This window comes from Balaenoptera acutorostrata, chromosome 7, assembly GCF_949987535.1.
Source record: "Balaenoptera acutorostrata chromosome 7, mBalAcu1.1, whole genome shotgun sequence".
Classification (NCBI taxonomy): domain Eukaryota; kingdom Metazoa; phylum Chordata; class Mammalia; order Artiodactyla; family Balaenopteridae; genus Balaenoptera; species Balaenoptera acutorostrata.
Genome location: NC_080070.1, coordinates 107,832,588 through 107,856,397, shown reverse-complemented (window position 1 = coordinate 107,856,397; position 23,810 = coordinate 107,832,588). Strand labels below are relative to the sequence as shown.

The following is a 23,810-nucleotide window of genomic DNA, read 5'->3' as shown; positions in this document are numbered from 1 at the left end:
AATATCACTTTTCTTCATGATATCCGACGATCTTACATAGGGAGAAATCGGCAACTTATTTTTAAATTTACATTATAAAAACTGTAAAAATCAATATTTTTCATGTATGTATAGGCCATTTACACAGGCTTCTGTGTGGAATTTCTCTTTATATCCTTTCTTTGTCCATTTTTTTTTTTTTTTTTACACTGGGAGGTTCATGTTTCTGTGTATATTGGTAAGATCTAGTTACATATTAAAGAAATATTAATCATTTTGGGCGAACAGATATTAGAACTATTTTTTCCGAGTCTGTCTTTTCATTTTGTGTTCATATTATGTACTAATAATGCTTTTTAATGTACTCAAGTCTATCAATCTTTTCCTTTGGCAGGAGAAGCAGAGAGGAAAACAGGATTTCTTAAGAAGAAAAAACTGTTCTTCATTTTCCAAAGCTGTTTTCTCTGCTGTCCTTACTTATTTACCCAAATTGGAAACGTAGTATGAATCAAAACAATCATTTCTGAAAGAAGGATTAATAACTTAGACTATATGAACATATACGGGATTATAAAATGCCTTTTATTTTAATATTATCTTGGTGCCACTTACCTTCTTAAGAAAGCCTCTAATAAGAACATAAGAGAACTTATTTTCAAAGGAATTTCATTAAAGAGTGAAAATGAAAAACATAACATACATGCATCCTTGCAAATTTGGGATATGTCAAATGAATAAGAAGAACACACAAAACAGTTTTGGAAAATCTTCAGATTTCTAAAGAACCAGGGCCTGCCACGTTATCACAGATGAGTGGCACCGATAAAGGAGTGTGGACTATGAAACAAACTCAGTAAGGGAGACGATACTTACTATTCCAGAACTAGGATCATTTCCGATGGCGTCTCATAGACTTCATGTAAATCAATGACCCAAGGATCGTCCTGTGCTAGTTCAAGAACAGCAATTTCATGAATTATTTCTGTCCGACAATCTTGGCCTTTTCTTCTTTTTCTCATGAACTTTGCTGCAAATTCTTTTCCAGAATCTTTCTTTATACATTTCCTCACCACTGCAAATTTCCCCCTAGAATTACACAAAACACATTCACTGTTAAAGTTGACTTTTCAGAGATGATAAATTTTAATAAAATTTCCCAACAGTCATCAGTGGATATTCAAATTTAGGTCATATGCATTCATAAAAGTAGCGATATAACTTGGGAAACACCTCTCTAATCAAATAAAATGTAATGTGTAAATCTGTAAGATTCATTCTTCTAAATACAAAACCAAATATTAAAGCCAATATTTTTTTGCAGCGCTATACATAAATATAACAATTTTTCACACATTTATACATAAAAGTGATTTAAATCTTAAAAAAGCCATTTGACTTTTTAAGAGAAACCGGTTATGAGAATTCCTAAAATAATGAATTTCACTGTCACTAAGTGACTCTAAGAGGACACTATCACCTTCCAAGGTTATAAAAGTTAGGGATCTCATTTATATGACATCATTTCAACTACTGCATCAGCTGGAAATGTCTAGTTTTCCTATAAAGACAGGTACAACAAACATTACTTTGATACACTCCACTCCATGCTATTACACTAATAAACAAGTCACATGGGGGATACGTATAGCATATTGATTAAGGGATAAGGTCTGGAATTAGACAGATGTGGGCTTGAATCCCCAAAACGGCTCTGCCCACTCACTCGACGCATAACCTTGGGCAATTTATTTAACCTCTTATTTAAGAAAAATCTCATTTTCCTAATCTATAAAAGAGGACACAAACGGAATCTAATTTACAGCGCTGTTGTGAGAATTAAAGAATATAATACATGTCAGTTGCTTAGCATGGTACTTGCCACACAGTAAGTACTCAAAAAAATTTTAGTAATCAAACAAATCATTAAGTTGTAATAATCATCACCCATAAATATCCAATACTCAAGTTGGAAGGCAACTTAGAAATCATATAGTTTTTTTTTTTTTTTAACCTACTGTCAAATGCCAAAGCCATGTCTTCTTTCAAACTGTGAGGTAGTCTTTTCCACTCCTGGGTGCATACTATTTTAACAAGGCTTTCATTACAGCCTAAACCTGGCTTCAAGTGAAGGGCTGTAGTCCTGGTCTTTTGCTGAGCAGTATAGAAGACCCCCCATGACAGTCTACCAGGTACTGGACACAGCTAATCATTCCGCATCCCCTTACGGTTCTGGGATCGCCTCACTGTCATGACTCATAGAACTGCTGGAAAAATGTGCCTACTGAATCTGAAGCAACTGTGCCAAGTATAATCTCATCAAAATGTTACGTGATTATTATTTTGCTGATGTTGGCACAATACAACTTAATATGCCTTTAAAAAAACTTGACAGGTTTTCCATATTTCATAAATAAAATAAACGACCTAGATCTTTTTCCTCTTGGAGTTTTTCAAGCCAGTGTCCTTATACTATGGTTTAAAAATATATTTAAAAAATTTCAATGCAAGGCTTTAATTTGCTCTGTTAAATTCTACTTTCTAGGTTTGGGCCCGGCATTCTAGACTACTGACGTAATTTTGAGGACTAATTCTTCCTTCTTAGCTACTGTTAACCATGCTTTTCATGCCCTCTGTATTTCTGTTATACCATCAGCAATAAAAATGTTACATGAAAAAATCCTTAGGCACAGCCCTACAGATGTTCAATTAGGTGGCAATCTACCTAATAGCACCCTAATGCAGAACAAAGTTCTCTGTGTTCAACAGAAATGCGAAAGACTTTTCCAGATTACTAGAGAGATTAAACAATAAACTATGCATCACAGACTAACACCTCTTTTTATTTTACGCCACAAAATCATTAGGCTAATAACATCTCCACAGTTTTAAAAGGTTCCTAATGATCTTTGGATTCCTTTAAGGAAGAGAAAAAAATCATCAATAGTTTGATTTTTTTATACCTATATTTCTGAAGTTTCAAAAGAAGAGAAAAAAGAGAAAGCCTATTTTGTAAAAAACTGACCAACATAACTGACAACAAGCGTCTTGCTATTAAATTAGAAATGGCTGGGTTGAACTACCCTCAAAGTACTCTCACATGAAACACACAGATATCTATTGCTACCATACCTAACATTCAAGGCAACAGTACTGTGTAGTAGTAAAATACTACTTACCTATCTGGCCTGAAGGTATATTTCCAAAGACCAGAGACTCAACAGAGAAATGGATCCCACACATCACTAACCTGTAAACTCTGGGAACCCTTGCTACAGAAGAACCATTGCTTAGTTCAGGGGCCAGAGGCAAACACAGGGGAGAGACCTAAACTTATCTGATGTCTGTGGCCAGGCACCCATTTCTTTGGGTCACCACAGTAGGTCCCACGGCTCTCCTCCCACTCCAATCACTACTCTTGACACCACCTTTGTTTTCGAGGAAGCATTCCTCATGGCTGTAGGTCTACCCTTTTGTTTCCCCCATATCATACACTATACTGGGAGTTGGCAAACTTTTCTGTAAAGGGCCAGATAGCAAATATTTTTGGTTTTGCTGGCCAGACGGTCTGATCACTACTGTTCAAGTCTGCTGTTGTAGAGTGAAAGCAGCTGGAGACAACAGGTAAATGAATGGGGGTGGCTGGGTTTAAAAAAAAAACACACTTTACCAACACAAAATGTGAATTTCGCATAGTTTCCATGTCATTAAATATGACTTTTCTTTTGACTATTTTCAATCATTTAAAAATGTAAAAATCATTCTATATAGCTGGCGAGTTTTACAAAAACAGGCAGCCAGCAGTAGGTCGCCAACCCGTGCACTATTCCACGCTGAAGAGAACTCTTCTACCGTTCTGATACTGCACACCACTGACACTGACAGCAAGGCAGCAGATCACAAGGGTTTGAGGAAACGCGCACTGCCTTCATCTCTGAATGACTGGGAGGGGAACCCTTAAAACTACTCAGAGAGTCAGAAGATGAAACGAGGTTTCTGGGAACCGTTCTTTCTGTAGAGCCACGCGGTACACAGAACTGTGAGACTCGGCCTTCAAGGTGCGGGGTCCTAGTGAACACACTAAGAATTAACACCGTCACAGTGTCCCTAAATTCCACACCCACAGGGGCTCTAGTATGCATGCTTTACCACAACTTCATGGTAAAAACTGTGATTGTACCTCAACTCTAAGTTACTGAGGGTTCTCCAAAGCATGAAATAAATGATGTTTCTCTGACACTAGGGGCCACAGTTACATGCAGAGACTTGAGACTGATGAGGTTCAACGGGCACAAGACGTCTGCTGCACATCTACTTCCTTTGCTGACTTACCCGAAATTCTTCCTGGATCACATCGTTGTTACAGTTTTCGGAGCTCTTCACTCATTTCACAAACATCTATAGTTCACTATTACACACTAAACTGAGAACTCAGATTTTCATTACCCATTTTTTTTGGGGGGGGGAATATCAGAAATGAATACATTTCAGAACTCAATGATAACCCATTCCAGGGTGGTAAGAAAGGAAGGATAAACAATGATAACAACAGGAAGTGACATTTTGAGTCAGACCCACCAGTCTAAGCTTCCTCAGAACAAGGACTGGGCTTTACCAGTGCCCAACTGGTAGAGCCTGGGAAGGCACAGTGAGGGTCTGTAGGTAGATACGACACGCTAAGGAGTTTGCGCTTTATTTCTCAGGGTAAAAATGGGCACCTATGAGAATTTTTTAAGTAAGGTAAATGTTTTAAAAGGTAGGTCTGAGAGTGTATCGTGAAGTGTTAACTAGAAACTAGGGAAGCCAAGAAAATAATTCAAGGTAAGGGGTCTGAAGGAAAGTACCAGCAGTGCAGGCTGGGAAGAGAGAATGCATTTACAAGACATTCAAGGTCAAGATCCATCAGCACTTCCTGACACGCTGAGTTGCAGGCAGAGATGAGGGCAGAAGGGAAAGGTGGAAGTGGAAGATGACTTGGAGATTTTTAACCTGGGTACTGGGTGATGCGGTACCATCCACTGCGAGAAAGATGAGAAGAATGATAACGGATTTGCGGGGGGCAGAGGGAGGGGGGCGTGTTAGGTTTTGGATGGGAGAAGTTTGAGGTGCTTTTCTCTGTAAAGAGAACTTTATTTACTAGATGGATTCCAAATATAAGTTCCAGTGTTGGGTTGCCACACAAAGGTGAACAGATAATAAAATATATAAGGTTCAGGCAAAGATAAAAAACTGTAGATGCTAGTTTGAGTGGTATATAGAAGAAGCAAAATAAAAGTGAGCTCCGAGGTTCCAGGTTTGATTCTATAATAGATTACAGTAAAGTGCTTTGTTTCTCCCTGTATTCTATTAAAGTTGGTCTGACATATTAGAATTTGTTGCCCTAAGACTGTCTCCTTGGCTGGAGGATGAGTTCCAGGGACCTGGCCTCTTATTCATCTTGCATCTCCATGTGTAGAGCCCTGCACATGGCAGGTGCTCAAATATGACATCAGATAACACCCTGAGTACATACAATGTTCATGCTATTCTGTTAAAGAAAAGTTCTATGGCAACTTAACCTCATAAGGTTTAATATTTTAGCCACAATGGACGACTTGCCTTTCTCTTTGTCATTGAATTTTTCTGCACTGTGCTTATTTGTTTTCTTGCCAATGGCTGGAGTATCTTTCATCACTACTAGTAGTAAAATTCCACCCATTCTTTCAGGCCCAGCTCAAATGTTATTTTCCCCATAAGATTTTCCCGTGTGGCATGTCAGCTTGCCGATAAAGGGTGTAGTGACTGATTTGTTAGATTTGGGAATAACTTCCAGAGCCTACCAAAGAGCCTTACGTGCTCAATATGCAAGTACAGTATTTGCTTAATAGCACTGGGGTAATGCCTTAAGTGCAAAGAAGTTCCGTTCAAGAAAGACCTAGAAAAGATCTGTCTTCCTTACCTCTGAAAGGAAAACAACAAAAAACAAACTATCTACTGACCCTAAGTGTAAAAATCAGTGAGTCCATCAGATCAGACATCGACATAAGTGACAAGAGCAGGTAAGGCTTTAAAAGCCAGACTCAGTTTTAAATTCTGGCTGGTAACTGTAATCTTGGGCACTTTGCTCAAGCTTTCTGAGTCTCAGATTGCTCACCTGTAAAACGAGGTTGATGGCACTAACCTTGCAGAGTAGTGAACACTAAACAAAATGACATCTCCAAAGTGTGTAGCGTCCAGCAAATGATCAGTAATCAGTACACAGCAGCTATTTTTATTGTTTGGGGCATTAATTTCAGATCTACGATAATTTGTAAAAAAAAAAAATAATCATATAGAACAGAGGAGTTTTGGAGGTGATCTAATTTGAACTCTCTACTTGATGCATAAATTCCCTCTATAAGTCGGGTTCCTTCTTCCCTTCCTGAACAGGTGAATCAATGACTGTAGCTACTTAACTTTCTAATGCACTTGATTCAATAATCAGATTTTATAAAATTTTGTTATTGTAGTTTTGTAAAGAGGCTGAAATTCATTAAATCCTTCCGTTTATGTATTTTTTAAATTTAATTTTTATTTTATATTGGACTATAGTTGAAGGTTTATGTATTTTAAATTAAGATTTTACTTTTAACACTGTAAGCCCTAACTTTTCAAAATTAAAACAGTTGACTTAATGAAACATCTGCCTTAGAGCAGGAGCCATATTTCCTAAGTAATGTCTGATGCTGAATCACAAACATAGCCAACTGTTTTTACCCATCCAAAAATATTGGATTATCCAAAACTGGAAATATTTTTCAAACTAATGATAAACTGCCAAGAAATCTTAAATAACAGTTTTCCTCAAACAAGGTGCAATTTCTACGTGGATAGTATTATTTAACAAGGGTCTTTATTTCTAAAGAAACTACAGCTTACAATTTATGACATATGCTTAAGTAGCTGTAAGGTACTAAACCTGAAGCCATTACCTACAGACAGGAATCTAGGTAAAGCACACCCACCTCCTGAAACACATCCACCTGTGCATCCCCTTCGGCTCGAACACCCTCTAATTCTCTGATAAAAATCCTTCCTTGTTCCTGTTACTCCCAACCGCTCTGAGGATAATGAGATAGGACGTCCCTGTCTACCATAAGGCCCAGCTGAGACAGGCTGGGACCTGGGACCCTTCACCTGAGTGCTTGCACCTGGACAAACATCTCGTAGAGCAATAGAATACAAAGAAACTCTAAGGGCCTAAGAAAAACTGCACGCATGCGCAGGTGCGGTCAATTATGAACAATAAGATACTAAAAGGCCACAGACCAACTGCCACTTCTGAGAAGCTGCGAGCAAAAGTGGGGGGCTGCACGTGATCCCTGCACACAGCACCACCAAGGGGGTGGGCAGACCACCGAAGCCACCCCTCCAGCCCGACCCAGCCATCGGCTCCCACCCTCACCCCATTTAAGGGACCAGCTTCCCCCCCCCACCCCCCCCACCTTGGGGAGCGAGCAAGGGCACCTGCTTCTTGTTTTCATTCCCTCGTGCTGCAGCACGGAGTCCCAGTAAAGCCTTGCCTGGAACGCTCCTCTGGCCTCTTATCCATTAATATTGATTAAAGAGTCCAAGGACCCAGGTGGGTGACACAACCGGGGAGGGAAGCATATGACACCGAAGCTGGGCAGGGCTTGTTCCAATTTGAAACTCATTAACCTGTCCTCTCATAAAAACGATGGGAAATTGCTTTAGCCACAAGATAGACTACGGATTGTTCTTTGAGAAACATCTGTGGTATAATGGAAGTGATTTCAAAGAGTCCCAGCTCAGGTGATTCTCACAAGACTCAATCTGTGTCTTGATTTTCTCATCTGAAAAATGGGACTCCCCAAACCTGCTTGTGATGAGAAGTAAATGAGATCATGCAAGTGAAAGCACCTGTAAAACTGTAGAGCCCCTATACATTTATGAAGGACCCGTTCCAGCAGAGAACTCATATTTATACCTTTTTCCCCCCCACAGGAAACATCAACTATGAGTATATAATAATATAAAAAACAAAAGATGTTCTTTTGACTTTAAAGATCTCTTTTTTCTGAAGATAAAATGTATGAGTATGTCAACAAATGTTCAAGTTGAGGACTAGGCAAATCATTTGATGTGGAATTAGTATAATTTAAAATCCCTAGAAACATTTTTGTGTTCCTACACTATCGGTTAGAACTCGAGAAGTCAACACTTTGAAAAAAATTCTCAGAACTCAAGGTCATGGCTCCTGCGCCTCGCGTCATTACTGTGGTTTCCACTGGCACCTGTCCTGCCTCAGAGAAAGGTAACAAGCCTCAGGAATAATAACTCAAGCTTCCAGCAATAAAAGCAAATTTTACATCCTATATTTACCCACATTTAGGTTGCTATGGACTCTGCTGGAGACTTGAAAGAAATGTGACATTTCTTAAAATAATCAACATTACATACTTTCATTACTATGGAATCAATATCGACCATTTAAAATGTTTTCTCCAAACAACCATTTCACTGAAAGCTTTATATTTCTGTAAGATAAAATAATGGGAACTCCCAAAAGAACTCAGTTTCTGTGTTTGGACAGTTAGCTCTTCACACTTCTTCAACATTTTCAACTAAATGAAAGGCCATAGAACAAAATGAATAGATCTTTGTTTTTCATACCACATCGTTAAAATACAACATGAGTAATTTTTAAGTTCTGTATCAGCATGAGATCGATTTGTTGTATCAGAAATGCAACCAGAGTTAACAGTTGGAAAAAGACGCAACTTTTCTATCTTACTACAGAAAGGAATACACATAAACACACTTCATTATGTCAAAACTACAACACACAGGCAAAACTTATAAACCTTAAACAAAGAGCTTCTAACACAAAACAGAGCTTTTTCTTCCTGAGACTTCTGAACAGTTCTCTTGTCTTTTGGAATGAGGTTTTATTACTTTTGCAACAGACAAGAAGTATTTTGAGGTCGTGCGTGTTTTCCTGTTTTTGCCTTTTGGTTACATGTAAAATACCATTCACTGAGCTACACAATGAATTGCATTTTTTGAGTGCGCCCCGGAAGCTAAGTACAGCCTTTATGCTACAGATGTGTTTAATTTATTTAGTTCTCTCAACTCTATGAGGCTATCAGTGGTTAGGTAACTTACTCAAGTACACATAACTAGTAAGTAAAGAGCCAAGACTCAATCACGGTCTGACTCCAAAGTCCATGTTCTTGACTACTGCATTACACTTCTCCGTGATGAAAAGAGAACCAAAAAGAAACAAATACATTCGTTCTCTTTTTCAGTTTTAGGCTCTTATATCAAGTATCTAACTGCATTGTTCTGCTGCTTCAGGAATTATTACTTACGTAAAGAAATTTATATAAGAAGAGATATGTAGAAGACGTCATAACCTTCAAACAAACACACTTTATAGGCAAGCTAATTTTATAATAGAGAGAGTAAAATGAAAGTTGAAACATTCCTGGAGGAATTGTCACACAGCTGGTAGGGCGCAAATCATTTTTTTTTCAGATTAAATCATTTACTGCAAAGTCTACAAGACAGTGCTTGCCACCTGAAGACATTTCAGTTTTGTAATATGTTCTCGTTTTGTGGAATGAAGCCAGACAACCAAACAACGGAGAGTCCTAGCTTTCCTTCTTCAAGGAATCAGGGTTACTTCAGAATGTCTGGAATTTTGACCAATTAGAATACCTACATGAGTCAGTAGCTGTCTACCTCTCCCTTTGTCATAAAGCGTGCACAGATCCAGTTAATTAGTGCCTAGCACAGTGAAGTAAATCTTGTCCCAGAAAGATGTTTCTCCTTGTAACATTTGGAATAAATAAGACACTTTTAAGGTAGGTTTCCTTGCCAAAAAAACTATTTCTAAAAGTTACCTTAATATTTGTAAGGCAGCTTGTTTTTAATATTGTAATCACTGTTACAAGGACTTCTTTTTCCAAGAGCCCCAGGTGAAGGCTGTTATAGTTGTCGGGCCCTTTCCCCATTACAATACGGCGCGGTTTTGCAACCATGTGCTATGTGCCAGGCCCAGTGGCTTGTGCTTTACAGCCACTGCATCTTCACGACACCCCCGACGGAGACACTGTCACTATGCTGATTTTATGGGTGGCAAACGAGAGGCTGGGGAGTCTAAGTCACTGTCCAAAGGCACACAGAGCAAGCAAGGTGGGGATCTGAGCTCGGGTCTGACCCCAAAGCCTGTGCTTCTGACAACTTCTCCAAACTATTCTCAAAGAAAAAGGGAGTCGCTCCCCAAACCCCTATCACACTCTTGGACCCCTCTTCAACGTACAAGATGTAAAGGATCCAAACAGCCTTCACCTTGTGCAATTTTAAAAAGAGACCGAGTTCTAAGCCCTCCCGACCCCTACAAAGCAAGAGTCGGGAGGGGAAGAGAAGGCAAGGGCCGGTTTTCAGCAGAGAAAGAGTCAGACGAGGGCCCGGAGCCTACAAGTGAAACTGATCTGAACTTAAAAGGCGCAGGGACCTCATTTCAGAACGAGAGCAGCACAAACCCAAGAAACCGCAACTGAAGTCAGCAGGAGGCGGCTGACAGAAGTTCGCCCAGCGCTGGTGCAAAGGAAGCTGTCACGCTCGGCGTTCGGCGTTCTGCTCTCTGCTCTGTCACAGCCGCAGAAGGAGAAGCAGGAACCCCCAAGTTCCAGGGGCAACACCAGAGCTGCCTTCACACCTCTGCTCTGGCTTCAGACTCGCCGCCGCGGGTAAAGGTTCGCAGCGTGGTTCCCACGCCGTCTCGTTAAGTTACCGAGCCAAGGACCACAGAGGCCGAAAGGCCCGGAGCAGAGGAAGGGGTCAAGGTTCTCGGGGACCCGCGCGGGAGACTTTCTCACGGCCGCTACCCAGGGTACAGCACACGCCGGCGGAGCGCGCCGGCTCGGGGGACGCGGCGCGCGCAAGGGTGGCCGGGGGGCCCTGCCGCCCTAATCGCCGCCCGCACCCAGCTCTGTGCCCGGTTCCGGCGCGCTATCTGCCCCCGCCGGCCTCCCGCACTTATCTGCTCCCCGCCCGCCCGGCCCTCGCCCGCCTCACCTGCCCAGCTCCCGGCCCGGGCTCAGGCTGTAGGCGTCCTGGAAGGGCTCGGTGCACACCGCGGTGCGGATCTCCGTCAGCAGCCCGCGGGGCGGGGGCGGCAGCCGGCGTGGTGTGCTCAGACCCCGGCCGACGCGACCCGAGCCGGGGGCGGCGGCCGGGGAAGAGCCGCCGCTGCCCGGCCTCTCCAGAGGAATCATGGCGCTCGGACGCTCTTTCGTTCCGGCCGCCCGGCTCGCTCCGAGCTGCCAGCGGGTCACGGCCCCGCCTCCAGCTGCCTCGAGAACGTCTGAGGAGACAAACCGCTCTGCCCCGCGCCGCGCACAGAGTGCCGCCGGCAGCCTCCTAGCCGTCCGGTCCCGCCCCGCGCTCGGCCCCGCCCCTCCCCTCCCCTCGGCCCCCGCCCCTCCCCTCCCCTCGGCCCCCGCTGAGCTTCCGCGGGGCCGGAGCGCCGCGTGCCTCACGCGCGCCCTCTGCAGCCGAGGGGGAGAAGGTGCAGCCTGGCGGGCAGCCTCGGGGTGGGCCCGGGCAGTCTGAAGGCGACCAACAGCACCACCCTTCTGGCTGGAGGACCCGCTGCGTCAGCCAGTTACGCACCTGCTGAGCATCTGAGAGTTGCAAACCTGAGCCCTCCGTTAATGAAAGACGTAGGAGCTGCCAGCCAGAGCTTCACGATCCCTTCCCTTGGGCGGGTCAGGAGGGGTGATGAGACTCAGATCAGGGCTGCTGTACAGCACGCGGAAGCTGCCCGGGGCAGCTGGTTGCTTCCCACGTTGAGAGGAGGACGTGGAGGCAAGAGGTGGATAAATATTTTTAAGCTCTCACACCAGCCCTATGAAACAGGCACTATTATACTGTCTGCAGTCTTCTCTATATTTAACTTTCCGGTCTTGTGGCTTTAATTACATCCGTATGCTCATGACTACAAAATTTTTATCTTCAGCTTCCAACCATTCTCTGAACTTCGGACTCATATATTCAAGTATATACTTGGCATCACCAGTTAGACGCCAAATTAGCATCTCAAACGTAACAAGCAAAAGTCAGGTCCTGATCATCCTTCACTCCTGCCCAGTTTCCCCACTTGGGTAAATGTAGCTCCATCCTTCTGGTGGTTCAGGGCAAAAACCTTGGCGTCAGCACTGACTCCTCTCTTTCTCTCATACCCCTCATCCAATTTATAAGTAAATCCTCTTGGCTTTAACTTCAGAATATATCCAGAATCTGATCTCTTCATTTCCACATTACCACAATTAGCATTATCTCTTGTCTGGATTATTGTGATAGCTCGCTAACTGGATTACCTGCTTCCATCCTTCTTCCTCCCCAATTCCACACAGTTTATTTTCAAGGCAACCAGAGTGATCTTTTAAAAATCGAAATCAGCTCATGTCACTGCTCTGCTTAGAGTTTTGCGATGATGAGCTAGTCTACTTGTGATCAATACTCTCACTGAGAACTATTAGAAAAAAATTTAAAACAGTCCTCCACTTGAAAGATCAGAGAGTTTCAAAAGCAGCAAGAACTTGGATGACTAAGATCCTGGAAAGAAGGGCAGCCCAGAATAGCACCACTTCCCATGAGGCATTTGATAATTCCAAAGCAATGACTGAAAGGGTGAGAAAGTAAGTAGGACTTTAGGCATCTCACCAGGCTGGGGAGATGAAAAATTGGAGTTTAGGATCTACTAAGGAGAAAGAGCTGGTAAACACGCTAGACTTGCAGTTGGCACCCCAGAATGCTACATCCTAGGAGCGTCGGTAAAAAGGAAATAGACCAGCCCTGCCAAGGACTGAAGAACAGCTTCAAAACGCAATAGTAAATCCCCTCTGGAGAAAAACACCATCATCCAGAGCCACACATTATCTGTACAGTATTTCATACACGATGTCTGGCACATTTAAAAATTTTAAAAGGGGCACACAAAAAGAATTATCTTAAAAACTAAGAGGAAAAGACAGAAAACAGAAGTAAGCAAGCAGGAGATCCAGATACTCAATCTTAAAGACAGCTTTTTGAATAATTCTGTTTAATATCTTCAAGAAATTAAATGACAAGATAGAGAATTTCAGCATAGAACTGAGAACTACAAAGAAGAATAAAATGGACTTTGTAGAATTGGGGGGAAAACCCCCACAAACTAAAACTATGACTGAATAGGGATGGGTTTAATAACAGATTTGATACAACTTAAGAAAAAATCAGTGAACCTGATTAGTGAACTTAATAGGTCAAAAATTATGCAAAATGAAACACGAGATAAGAGGACATAATGTTCAGAAAAGAGAATATAGTAAGTCTCCTACATATGAACGAGTTCAGTTCCGAGAGTGGGTTCGTAAGTCCAATTTGTTCCTAAGTCCAACAAAGTTAGCCTAGGTACCCAACTAACACAATCAGCTATATAGTACTGTACTGTAATAGGTTTATAATGCTTTTCACACAAATAATACATAAAAAACAAACAACATAAAACATTTTTAATCTTACAGTACAGTACCTTGAAAAGTACAGTAGTACAGTACAACAGCTGGCATACAGGGGCTGGCATCAAGTGAACAGGCAAGAAGAGTTACTGACTGGAGGAGGGAGAGGAGGTGGGAGATGGTAGAGCTGAAGGATTGTCAGCGATAGGAGATGGAGGGCAAGCTGCAATTTCACTCATGCCTGATGTTGATGGCATAGGTTCAGGTTCCTTGCTGGATTCAATTGTATCTATCTTCTTGAAAAAACAATCCAGTGATGTCTGGGTAGTAGCTCTTTTTTTCTCATCACAGATGACATGGTAGCACTGGATTGCATTCTGAATGGCTGCTGCAACCTTCGTGTACCGTTCTACGTTTGGGTCCTGTGCCTCAAAAACTAACAGTGCCTCCTCAAATAAAGAAAATCCCCTTGCCATTTCCTGAGTCGTGAATCTCAGCAGTACCAGCTACAGCACTGTTGCTTTTATACCTGCTCCTGGACATCCTGGGCTTGAAATAAAGATACTGTACTACTGTACTCTATACAGTACTGTACAGTAAAGTACACAAAAGCACAACCACTTGTAGAGGATGCACGCACATGACAATGTATGCCAGACAGGTGAACTAACTTACGTGATTGGACATGTGAACGCATGTTTGCATCTTTGAAAGTTTGCAACTTGAAGGTTCATGTGTAGGGGACTTACTGTAAAGGACGTAAGGTATGTGTTAAAATGTTCTAACACACATGTAATTGAAGCATCAGAAGGAGAGGGGAGAGAAAAAAAAGAAGCAATAGTTTAAAGAATAGTGGCCAGGAATTTTTCAAAACTAATGAAAGACAACAACTCACAGAATCAAGAAACATTGTGAATATCAGCAGGATTTCAAGCAAAGAAAACCATACCTAGGCAGATCACAGTAGACTACTGAGAATGAAAGACAAAGAGAAAAATCTTGAAAAAAAATAGGCACAGGAAGCAGATATATTACCTGCAATAGAGCAACAGTAAGATCAAGAGCTTATTCTCAAAGACAAATTGGAAGCTTAAAGACCTTCAGATAGCTTCAAAATGCTAAAAGAAATTAGCTGCCGATCTAGATTATATACTACCCAGTAAAAAATATTCTTCAAAATTGAAAGTAAAATACAGGCATTTTTATGACAAACATTAAGATCATCAGCTGACCTACATTAAAGGAAATTCTAAAAGGAGTTTTTTAGGTAGATAGAAAATAATCCCAGATAAAATTGTGGAGATGTCTGAAGGGATGCAGAAGAATGAAGGGATTAAGCCATGGCTAGATATAAATAAAATAGGAACTGTATAGAACATAAAAATAATGTCTTGGGCTTCCCTGCTGGCCCAGTGGTTGAGAATCTGCCTGCTAATGCAGGGGACACAGGTTCGAGCCCTGGTCCGGGAAGTTCCCACATGCCGTGGAGCAACTAAGCCCACGAGCCACAACTACTGAGCCTGCACTCTGGAGCCCACCAGCCGCAACTGCTGAGCCCACGTGCTACAACTACTGAAGCCTGTGTGCCTAGAGCCTGTGCTCTGCAACAAAAGAGGCCACTGCAATGAGAAGCCCCCGCTCTGCAACAAGGAGTAGGCCCCGCTCGCCGCAACTAGAGAAAACCCGAGCACAGCAACAAAGACCCAACGCAGCCAAAAAAAAAAAAAAAAAGGGAGTTTAAATATATATAGAATTAAAATATACACAATAATAGCACAAAAGGAGAGAGGGAGTAAATGGAATTAAAGTGTGCTAAAGTCCCAGCATTGAGTGGGAATTGATAAAAGTACCAGGCTTTAATAAATCAAGAATGAATATTATAATCTCTAGAGTGACAACTAAAATAATAGAAAAAGAATGAATAACAAGTTAATGGGGGGGGGCAGGGAATGGGATGATAAAAATATTTAATCCAAAAGAAATAAGAAAGGAAAGCAAAAGGATCACAAAGTAAGAATAGACAAATGGAAAACAAATAGTAAGATGATGTTTAAGCAAACTGAAGTTTGTTTTTTTAACAGCAGTTACTTTAAATTTAAATGGAATTTGATATACCCCCAATTAAAATACAAAGGTTCTAGACAGGATTAAAAAATAATAGCTGTGTGTGCTTCAATAAGACACCTTAAATAGCAAGTTACAGAAAGGTTGAAATTAAAAGGATAGAAAGACTTATGCCATGTAAATAGTACCTAATAGAAAATTGGTGCAGATATACAAATATCAGACGAAGTAGATTTTTAAGGCAAGAAGCATCACTAGAGGTAAAGAGGAACATTTCTTAATGATAAAAGGATCAATCCGTCAGTAAGTTATAAAAATTCTAAATTTGCAGAGTCTTAAAAATATAGCATTGAAATATACAAAGCAACATGACAGAACTAAAAGGAGAAATAGATCCACGGTTGTAACCTGGGATTTTTAATGTGTTCCTCTATGTAACTGATAGAACAAGCGTACAAAAGAAAAAAAAAGAAAAAGGAAACATTTTTAGCAGTTTTGAACAACACAATGAACAAACTTGATGTAACTGATGTAAATACAACACTGCAGAATACACATCTTTTTGGTGCAAAGAGAACATTTATTGATCATGTACTGGCTGGTAAAGCACATTTCAACAATTTTGAAGGACTGAAGTTCTATAGAGTGCTATGTTCTGTGATCGTAGTGGAATTAAGCAGGAAACCAAATGTTACCCATCAGTTTGATATACAACTACAACCGAAATCTCTATAAAATCACAAATGCTTGGAAATTAATCAATTCATCTCATTTATGGTGATAGAAATCAGAAGAGGGGTTGACTTTAGGGTGGAGGAAATTGACTGAAAAGGAGCAAAAGGGGACTCTCTGGGGTGATGAAATATGCTATTTTTGCAGGGCTATGGCTTACAATGGATATATGCATTTTCAGAACTGATTGAGATCAGTGAATTTAAATTACACCTCAATTTTTAAAAACTTCTGTTTTATAGAAATTTTCAAACCAATGGAAAAATGTGGGCTCAGAAATATTAAACAAAACTAATTAATTCAAACAATGTACTCAAAGATACATCATGACAGAATAGATTTTATCCCAGGAATGTTCAGGATGTTTCACTACATGCTCAGATTAGTGGAGAAAAGGAATTCTATCAACTTAATAAATACTGGGAAAAACAGTTTATAATATTCAATACCGATTCATGATTAATTTTTTAAAATTTAGCAACCTCAAATAAAAAGGAATATCCTAAACTTAATATGACATATCTCTCAAAATTTGCAGGAGCATTATCATCGAAGTCGGGGCATAACGATGACACCTGCTCTCACAACCCCTACCCAGTGTTGCCAGAGAACCTGAGTGGTTCATGTTGGAAAGGAAGAGTTAAAATGGTCAGGAAGGAAAAGACATTATTAAACGTAGACAGTTTGAGTACATTTCTACATTACCCCAAAGAATCGACTGAAAAATATTAAAATTAAAAATTAGACAAAGGTGATTAAATATAATGAAAATAAAGGCCAGCTTTCCTACATAGAAACAATACAAGGAATGAAAGCTAATGGGGAAATTATTCTATTTGCAATAGAAGGAAAAATAAAGCCTGCAGAAACAACCCTCACAAAAAATACACAAAGCCTACATTTTACTTTATAACTATATAGAACATAATTATTCTAGGAGACATAAAAGAAGACAAATAGAGATACATAGCATGTTCTTTGATGAAGAGATGAGATTCTGTAATTCTTTGTAAATCGATCAATATATTGAACAAAATTCTAATAAACCCCAAAATGATTTCTTTTGGAATTTATTAAAATTATCCCAAAGTTTATCATGAAGAATGTTCAAATGTGAGTAGCTAGGAAAATTTTGGAAAAGAAAGTTGGTAAGGAGAGAATTGTCCTAATAGACACTAAAATTTATTATGAAATAAGACAGCTCAACATAATAGAATACACAGTTTTAAAATAGAGTTATTATATGTATGAAACTAAAATAGGTCCCAAATCTTCTAACTCATTAATTAAATTAAATGTAAAATAAATCAATTAAATATAAAAAGACTAAAATCTGGAAATAAATAGTATATGACAGCTGATTTCTAAAGGAGAAATAATTTCTAATCTATTGACTATCTAAAAATTCAAAATTCTTGTATATATTTAAAAAGTTAGGCCTTCCCTGGTGGCTCAGTGGTTAAGAATCTGCCTACCAATGCAGGGGACACGGGTTCAAGCCCTGGTCCGGGAAGATCCCACATGCCGCGGAACAACGAAGCCTGTGCGCCGCAACTACTGAGGCTGCACTCTAGAGCCCGCGAGCCACAACTACTGAAGCCCACATGCCTAGAGCCTGTGCTCCGCAACAAGAGAAGCCACCGCAATGAGACGCCCACGCACCGCAACAAAGAGTAGCCCCCGCTCGCCGCAACTAGAGAAAGCACGCACGCAGCAAGGAAGACCCAACGCAGCCAAAAATAAATTAAAAAAAAAAAAAAGTTATATACAAAATAAAAAGGCAAACTGGGAAAACATTTGTAAAAAGCATTATAAACAAAAATTATACCCTAAATATATAAAGAACATATGAACCAATAAGCAGTAATGCAACACTATATTAGAAAGAGGACAAAGAAAATAAAAAGTAATTTTTAAAGGGACGAATATAATAAACTCATCAAATGTTTAAATTTGCTAGAAGTCAAAGAAATTATAAATTAACCAATGGGGCCATAAAAAGAAATGAAGTTGAACTATTTGTAGTGAGGTGGATGGACCTAGAGTCTGTCATACAGAGTGAAGTAAGTCAGAAAGTCAAAAACAAATACTGTATGCTAACACATATATATGGAATCTAAAAAAAAAAAAAAAAAAGGTCCTGATGAACCTAGGGTCAGGACAGGAATAAAGACACAGATGTAGAGAATGGATTTAAGGACATGGGGAGGGGGAAGGGTAAGCTGGGATGAAGTGAGAGAGGGGCATGGACTTATATATATTACCAAATGTAAAATAGATAGCTAGTGGGAAGCAGCCGCATAGCACAGGGAGATCAGCTCGGTGCTTTGTGACCACCTAGAGGGGTGGGATAGGGAGGGTGGGAGGGAGACGCAAGAGGGAGGAGATATGGGGATATATGTATATTTATAGCTGATTCACTTTGTTATAAAGCAGAAACTAACACACCATTGTAAAGCAATTATACTCCACTAAAGATGTTAAAAAAAACTTTTTTTAAAATTAACCAATGGGGGTTCCATTTTTGCGAGTAAAATTAGCAAAACATTTTAAGGTAATTCAATGCCCATCATTAGTGATAATGGATGGAAAGACAGGAAGAATAAAAACATAAGTGCTTTTTATTTCCTTCTTTTGTTCTAATCTGTGTTTTTCTGCACTTTTCCAAGAACTCAGATATCACTTTCTATAGGGTATCTGACCTCATTCTACCAGAGTAAGAGTCTGGCCTCCCTGCTTCCATATCAACCTGAGCTTATCTTTATCAAACTGCATTCTAAGTGTATAATTCTCTATTTTCCTAGTTAGAGAGGACAGAGACCATTTATTTCTGTATCTCAGTGTATATAAGTGAAACTCCATAAATATTGATGAATAAATGTGGTTGAATTGAATATGTAACACTCTAAATGTCTCTCTGTAGGAAATAATTAAATGAATTATGATATATTTACTTGATAGGTCATTATGCAATACTTTCACAGGGATTAGTCACACTGCCCTATACTTGTTTTGCAATGATAGCTATAAAAAAAGAATGATTCGAAATTGTTTCTATTGTATAGTATATTTTTATTTTTTATTTTATTTTTTTTAAAACAAGTTTTTGATTTTAGTGCCAAATTTATCAATCTTTTATAATTTGTGCTTTTTTTGGTGTCTTTCTATTTATTTATTTATTTTTATCTATGGCTGTGCTGGATCCCCGCCTCCGCGCGAGGGCTCCCTCCAGCCGCGGCAAGCGGGGGCCACCCCTCATCGCGGTGCGCGGGCCCCCCACCACTGTGGCCTCTCTTGTTGCGGAGCACAGGCTCCAGATGCGCACGCTCAGCAGTCGTGGCCCACGGGCCCAGCCGCTCTGCGGCATGTGGGATCCTCCCAGGCCAGGGCTCGAACCCGTGTCCCCTGCACCGGCAGGCAGACTCTCAACCACTGCGCCACCAGGGAAGCCCTGTATAGTATATTTTTAAAGTGCGTTGAAAAGAGGTGACATGGTATTAGCACTCTAATAGTGATTCTTTTTGAGGTATGTGACTATTGAGTAATTTTCTTTTATATTTTGTACTTCCAAATGTCTTTAGATGATTATATATTACTTCTATAACTAAAGTAAGTGAAAAAAAATTTTTTTTTTTTATAAATGTAATACCATTTTTTAAAAAATTTTTATTTATTCATTTATTTATTTATTCATTCATTTATGGCTGTGTTGGGTCTTCGTTTCTGTGCGAGGGCTTTCTCTAGTTGTGGCAAGTGGGGGCCACTCTTCATCACGGTGCGCGGGCCTCTCACTGTAGCGGCCTCTCTTGTTGCGGAGCACAGGCTCCAGACGCGCAGGCTCAGTAATTGTGGCTCACGGGCGTAGTTGCTCCGCAGCATGTGGGATCTTCCCAGACCAGGGCTCGAACCCGCGTCCCCTGCATTAGCAGGCAGACTCTCAACCACTGCGCCACCAGGGAAGCCCAAAAATTTTTAAGCTTTGTTTTTAAAATAAACATTCCATAGTCTGGCCATCCAGGCATAGACAATGGTTATTATTATTATTTTTAACATCTTTATTAGAGTATAATCGCTTTACATTGTTGTGTTAGTCGCTGCTGTATAACAAAGTGAATCAGCTATACGTATACACATACCCCCATATCCCCTCCCTCTTGCGTCTCCCTCCCACCCTCCCTATCCCACCCCCCTGTGCTATGCGGCTGCTTCCCACTAGCTATCTATTTTACATTTGGTAATGTATATATGTCAATGCCACTATTTTAAACACAACTCACACCTACCCAGCTGCTCCTATCTTTCCATCTACCGATGGGGGATTAAATCACATTCTCTTTCTCCTACTTCAAATTGAAGCTTGTTGTATGTCCAAACTTTGATTATTTTTTAAATACCAGAGCACTGTCTGGGAAATTATGTGTAAGTTACAGATCTAAGCTCTTTGAGGATGAATATGCGTTTGAGATCAGCATTTCAGATAAACAACATAATTTCCTTTGACTTCTGCTGTTAAAGAAGATTGATTTGTACTTCTGATTTGGGTGCCAAAATTAGCATTCAGGTCAAATGTAATACTGGACTCTAACATTTCAATGACCATTTTTCAGAATTTAGCTTAGGAACGAGCAACTCTCTAGGGTCATCTCTTCTCTCTTTTCCTTTGCCATTTAGCCTTTCTAAATAAGGTTGACATGTGCGAGAATGACAATTGTTCTACCAGAGTTATAAAAGATAACTTTGGGGAGGAGATTTATTGTGAAACTAAACACAAATTTACACACATTTGAGGGTTCAGATTTGAAAGCACATGGATCTGAGAGAACATAAGTGAAGCAGCTACAGCATGTCATTCAACAGCTGTTCGGTGAATGTTGTGGAATCTTATGAAATGATCAGCTAACACACTTTGAAATATTGATAAATGGGCAACTCAATTCCCAGGTTAAAACTTTCTGTATGACTTCTGAGGTGTTTATCGATTAAGAAAACTAGATATCTCAATAAATGTAGACGAGCTAATGAAAAGCATAACAAATATTTTCACGAATTGAATGAAATTCTCTGCAATTCTGTGTTTTACAGTGCAAACTCTAAAAGGAGCATGTCAGCTCAAGAGAGAAAATGTGGATCCACTTCAGATTGGTTGAAAATGTAATATAATTGGTATTTCATCGACTGTAATGTTTGGAGTTTTGAATTATTATTATGCGAAATACATAACAGATTGATGGAAATCTTTGAGCAAGAGGCAACAGAGTCATCAAAAGAGCCTACACATCTAAGGAAGCATCAGCAGCACAGGAGCCTAGAATCCTGTCTCCTAACTTCTCATTTAAACACTCATGAAGAAGATGCCTAGAGGAAATAACCACATGAGCTCTAGAAAACAAAAGGGGGAAAAAAATCAATCTTATAGTGGACTCTAGGATTAGTGTCTATGATTTACAGTTCTGAGGTCTGAAGATACAGAGTAGAAAACAAGATTAATGGGCATGCTCACAAAATCATTTCTGATGATCTCCTCTTGGGAAATGAGAGTAAAGGTCAGCCTTTTATATTCTGCAAAGACTCTGGAAACACAGAAGTAATTATTTTGTACTGGACTGGTCTTTACTGGCCTGACATAGGAATGCTTTAATTCCTAAATTCTGTTTCCTATGCAAGATAAGGTGGTTTAGCCAGAAATAACATTTATTAATTCCCTAATGTATTCTAGGCACTGTTTTTAAAAATTTACCTGTACTTTCTTGAGGCCTCAAAATAACACCATCTTGATCTGTAGATTAAACACAATCCCAATCGAAATCCCAATGAAGTATCTTGTGGATACTGACAAACTGATTCTAAAGTTCATATGGAGATGCAAAAGACTCAGAATAGCTAACGCAATATTGAAGGAAAAGAACAAAGTCAGAGGACTGACACTACCCAACTTCAAGACAAACTATGAAGCTATAGCAATCAAGACAGTGTGGTATTGGTGACATTAGCAATATGGTGGAGTGCAAGGTTCCCAGCCCACATTTCCTGGGATCCAGGAAGGAGGCTGTGAAACCTCAGTGGAGCCCAGGACTGAGGAGGGCCACCTTGAGAAGACAGGCTCGTGCGCCACTGGCAGGCCTGCTGACCGTGGTCCCAGCTATGGAACAGAAGCGGCCCTGTTCCTCTGTGGACTTGACTTTAACCTTCACTTATTTGTCCTTCAATGCTTGTCCTTTCTTTATACAGTTCTGACTTCCTGACCTATATTATTTTCCTTTTCTCTAAAGCCTTTCTTTTAACATTTCGTTCAAGGCAGTCTACTGGCAACACATTCCCTCAGTTTTTGTCCGAGAACTTTTTTTCCTCCTTTACTTTTTAAAAAAAATTTATTTATTTTATTTACTTATTTTTGTCTGTGTTGGGTCTTTGCTGCTGCGTGTGGGCTTTCTCTAGTTGTGGCGAGCGGGGGCTACTCTTTGTTGCGGTGCGCGGCCTTCTCATTGCGGTGGCTTCTCTTGTTGCGGAGCACGGGCTATAGTGTGCACGGGCTTCAGTAGTTGCAGCATGCGGGCTCAGTAGCTGTGGCTCACAGACTCTAGAACACAGGCTCAGTAGTTGTGATACACAAGCTTAGTTGCTCCACGGCATGTGGGATCTTCCCGGACCAGGGCTTGAACCCGTGTGCCCTGCATTGGCAGGCGGATTCTTAACCACTGCGTCACCAGGGAAGCCCTTCTCCTTCACTTTTGAAGGATAATTTTCAGGGTACAGAATTCTAGGTTGGTGGATTTTTTTCTGTCATCACTTCAAACATTTCACTCTACTCTTAATTTCTGAGGAGAAATTGGATGTAATTCTTATCATTGTTCCTCTATAGTTAAGGTGCTTTTTTCCTTCTGGCTACTACCAGGATCTTTTATCTTTGATTTTCTGTAATTTCTGTAATTTCAAAATGATATGCCTATGCCTAAGTAATTTATTTATTTATTTATTTATTTATTTATTTGCATTTATCCTGCTTTGGTTCTCTGAACTTCTTGGATCTGTGGTTTGGTCTGATATGAAATTGGGGGAAACTTTACAGTCATCACTGTTTCAAATATGTCTTCTGTTCCTCTTTCCCTTCTCCTTCTGGTGTTGCCATTACACACATGACATCTTTTTTTAGTTGTCCCACAGACCTTGGATATTGTTTAGCTATTTTTGGTCTTTGTTCTCTTTGCTTTTCAGTTTTGGAAGTTACTATTGAGATATCCTCAATTTCAGAGATTCTTTCCTCAGCACATCTAGTCTATTAATCAGCCCATAAAAGGCATTCTTCATTTCTGTTACATTGCGTTTGATCTCTAGCATTTCTTTTTCGTTCTGTCTTAGGATTTTCGTCTCTCTGCTTACATTGCCCATCTGTTCTTGTATGTTGTCTACTTTATCCATTAGACCCTTAGCATAGTAATCATAGTTGTTTTAACTTCCCAGTCTGGTAATTCCAATGCCCTTGCCATGTCTGGTTCTAATGCTTGCTTTGTCTCTTCAAATAGTGTTTTTGTTTTTTCTTTTCTTCTGGTATGT

The 23,810-nt window shown here is 40.2% G+C and overlaps 1 protein-coding gene across 2 annotated transcripts in view; it reads right to left on the bottom strand.

Annotated features, from left to right (window-relative positions):
• The window catches only part of STK17A (serine/threonine kinase 17a), a 38,590-nt gene extending 27,205 nt beyond the window's left edge, over positions 1-11,385 (bottom strand). The window contains exons 1-2 of one of the 2 annotated variants that reach the window (XM_057550408.1): positions 11,038-11,385; positions 853-1,065 (exon numbers count right to left, since the gene is read on the bottom strand). In XM_057550408.1, the coding sequence (XP_057406391.1) occupies positions 853-1,065; positions 11,038-11,237 (413 nt within the window). In that variant the 5' untranslated portion in view covers positions 11,238-11,385. The remainder of the gene's footprint in view (positions 1-852; positions 1,066-11,037) is intronic. The other variant, XM_057550409.1, reaches the window with a different exon arrangement.
• Between the last annotated feature and the right edge of the window lie 12,425 nt (positions 11,386-23,810).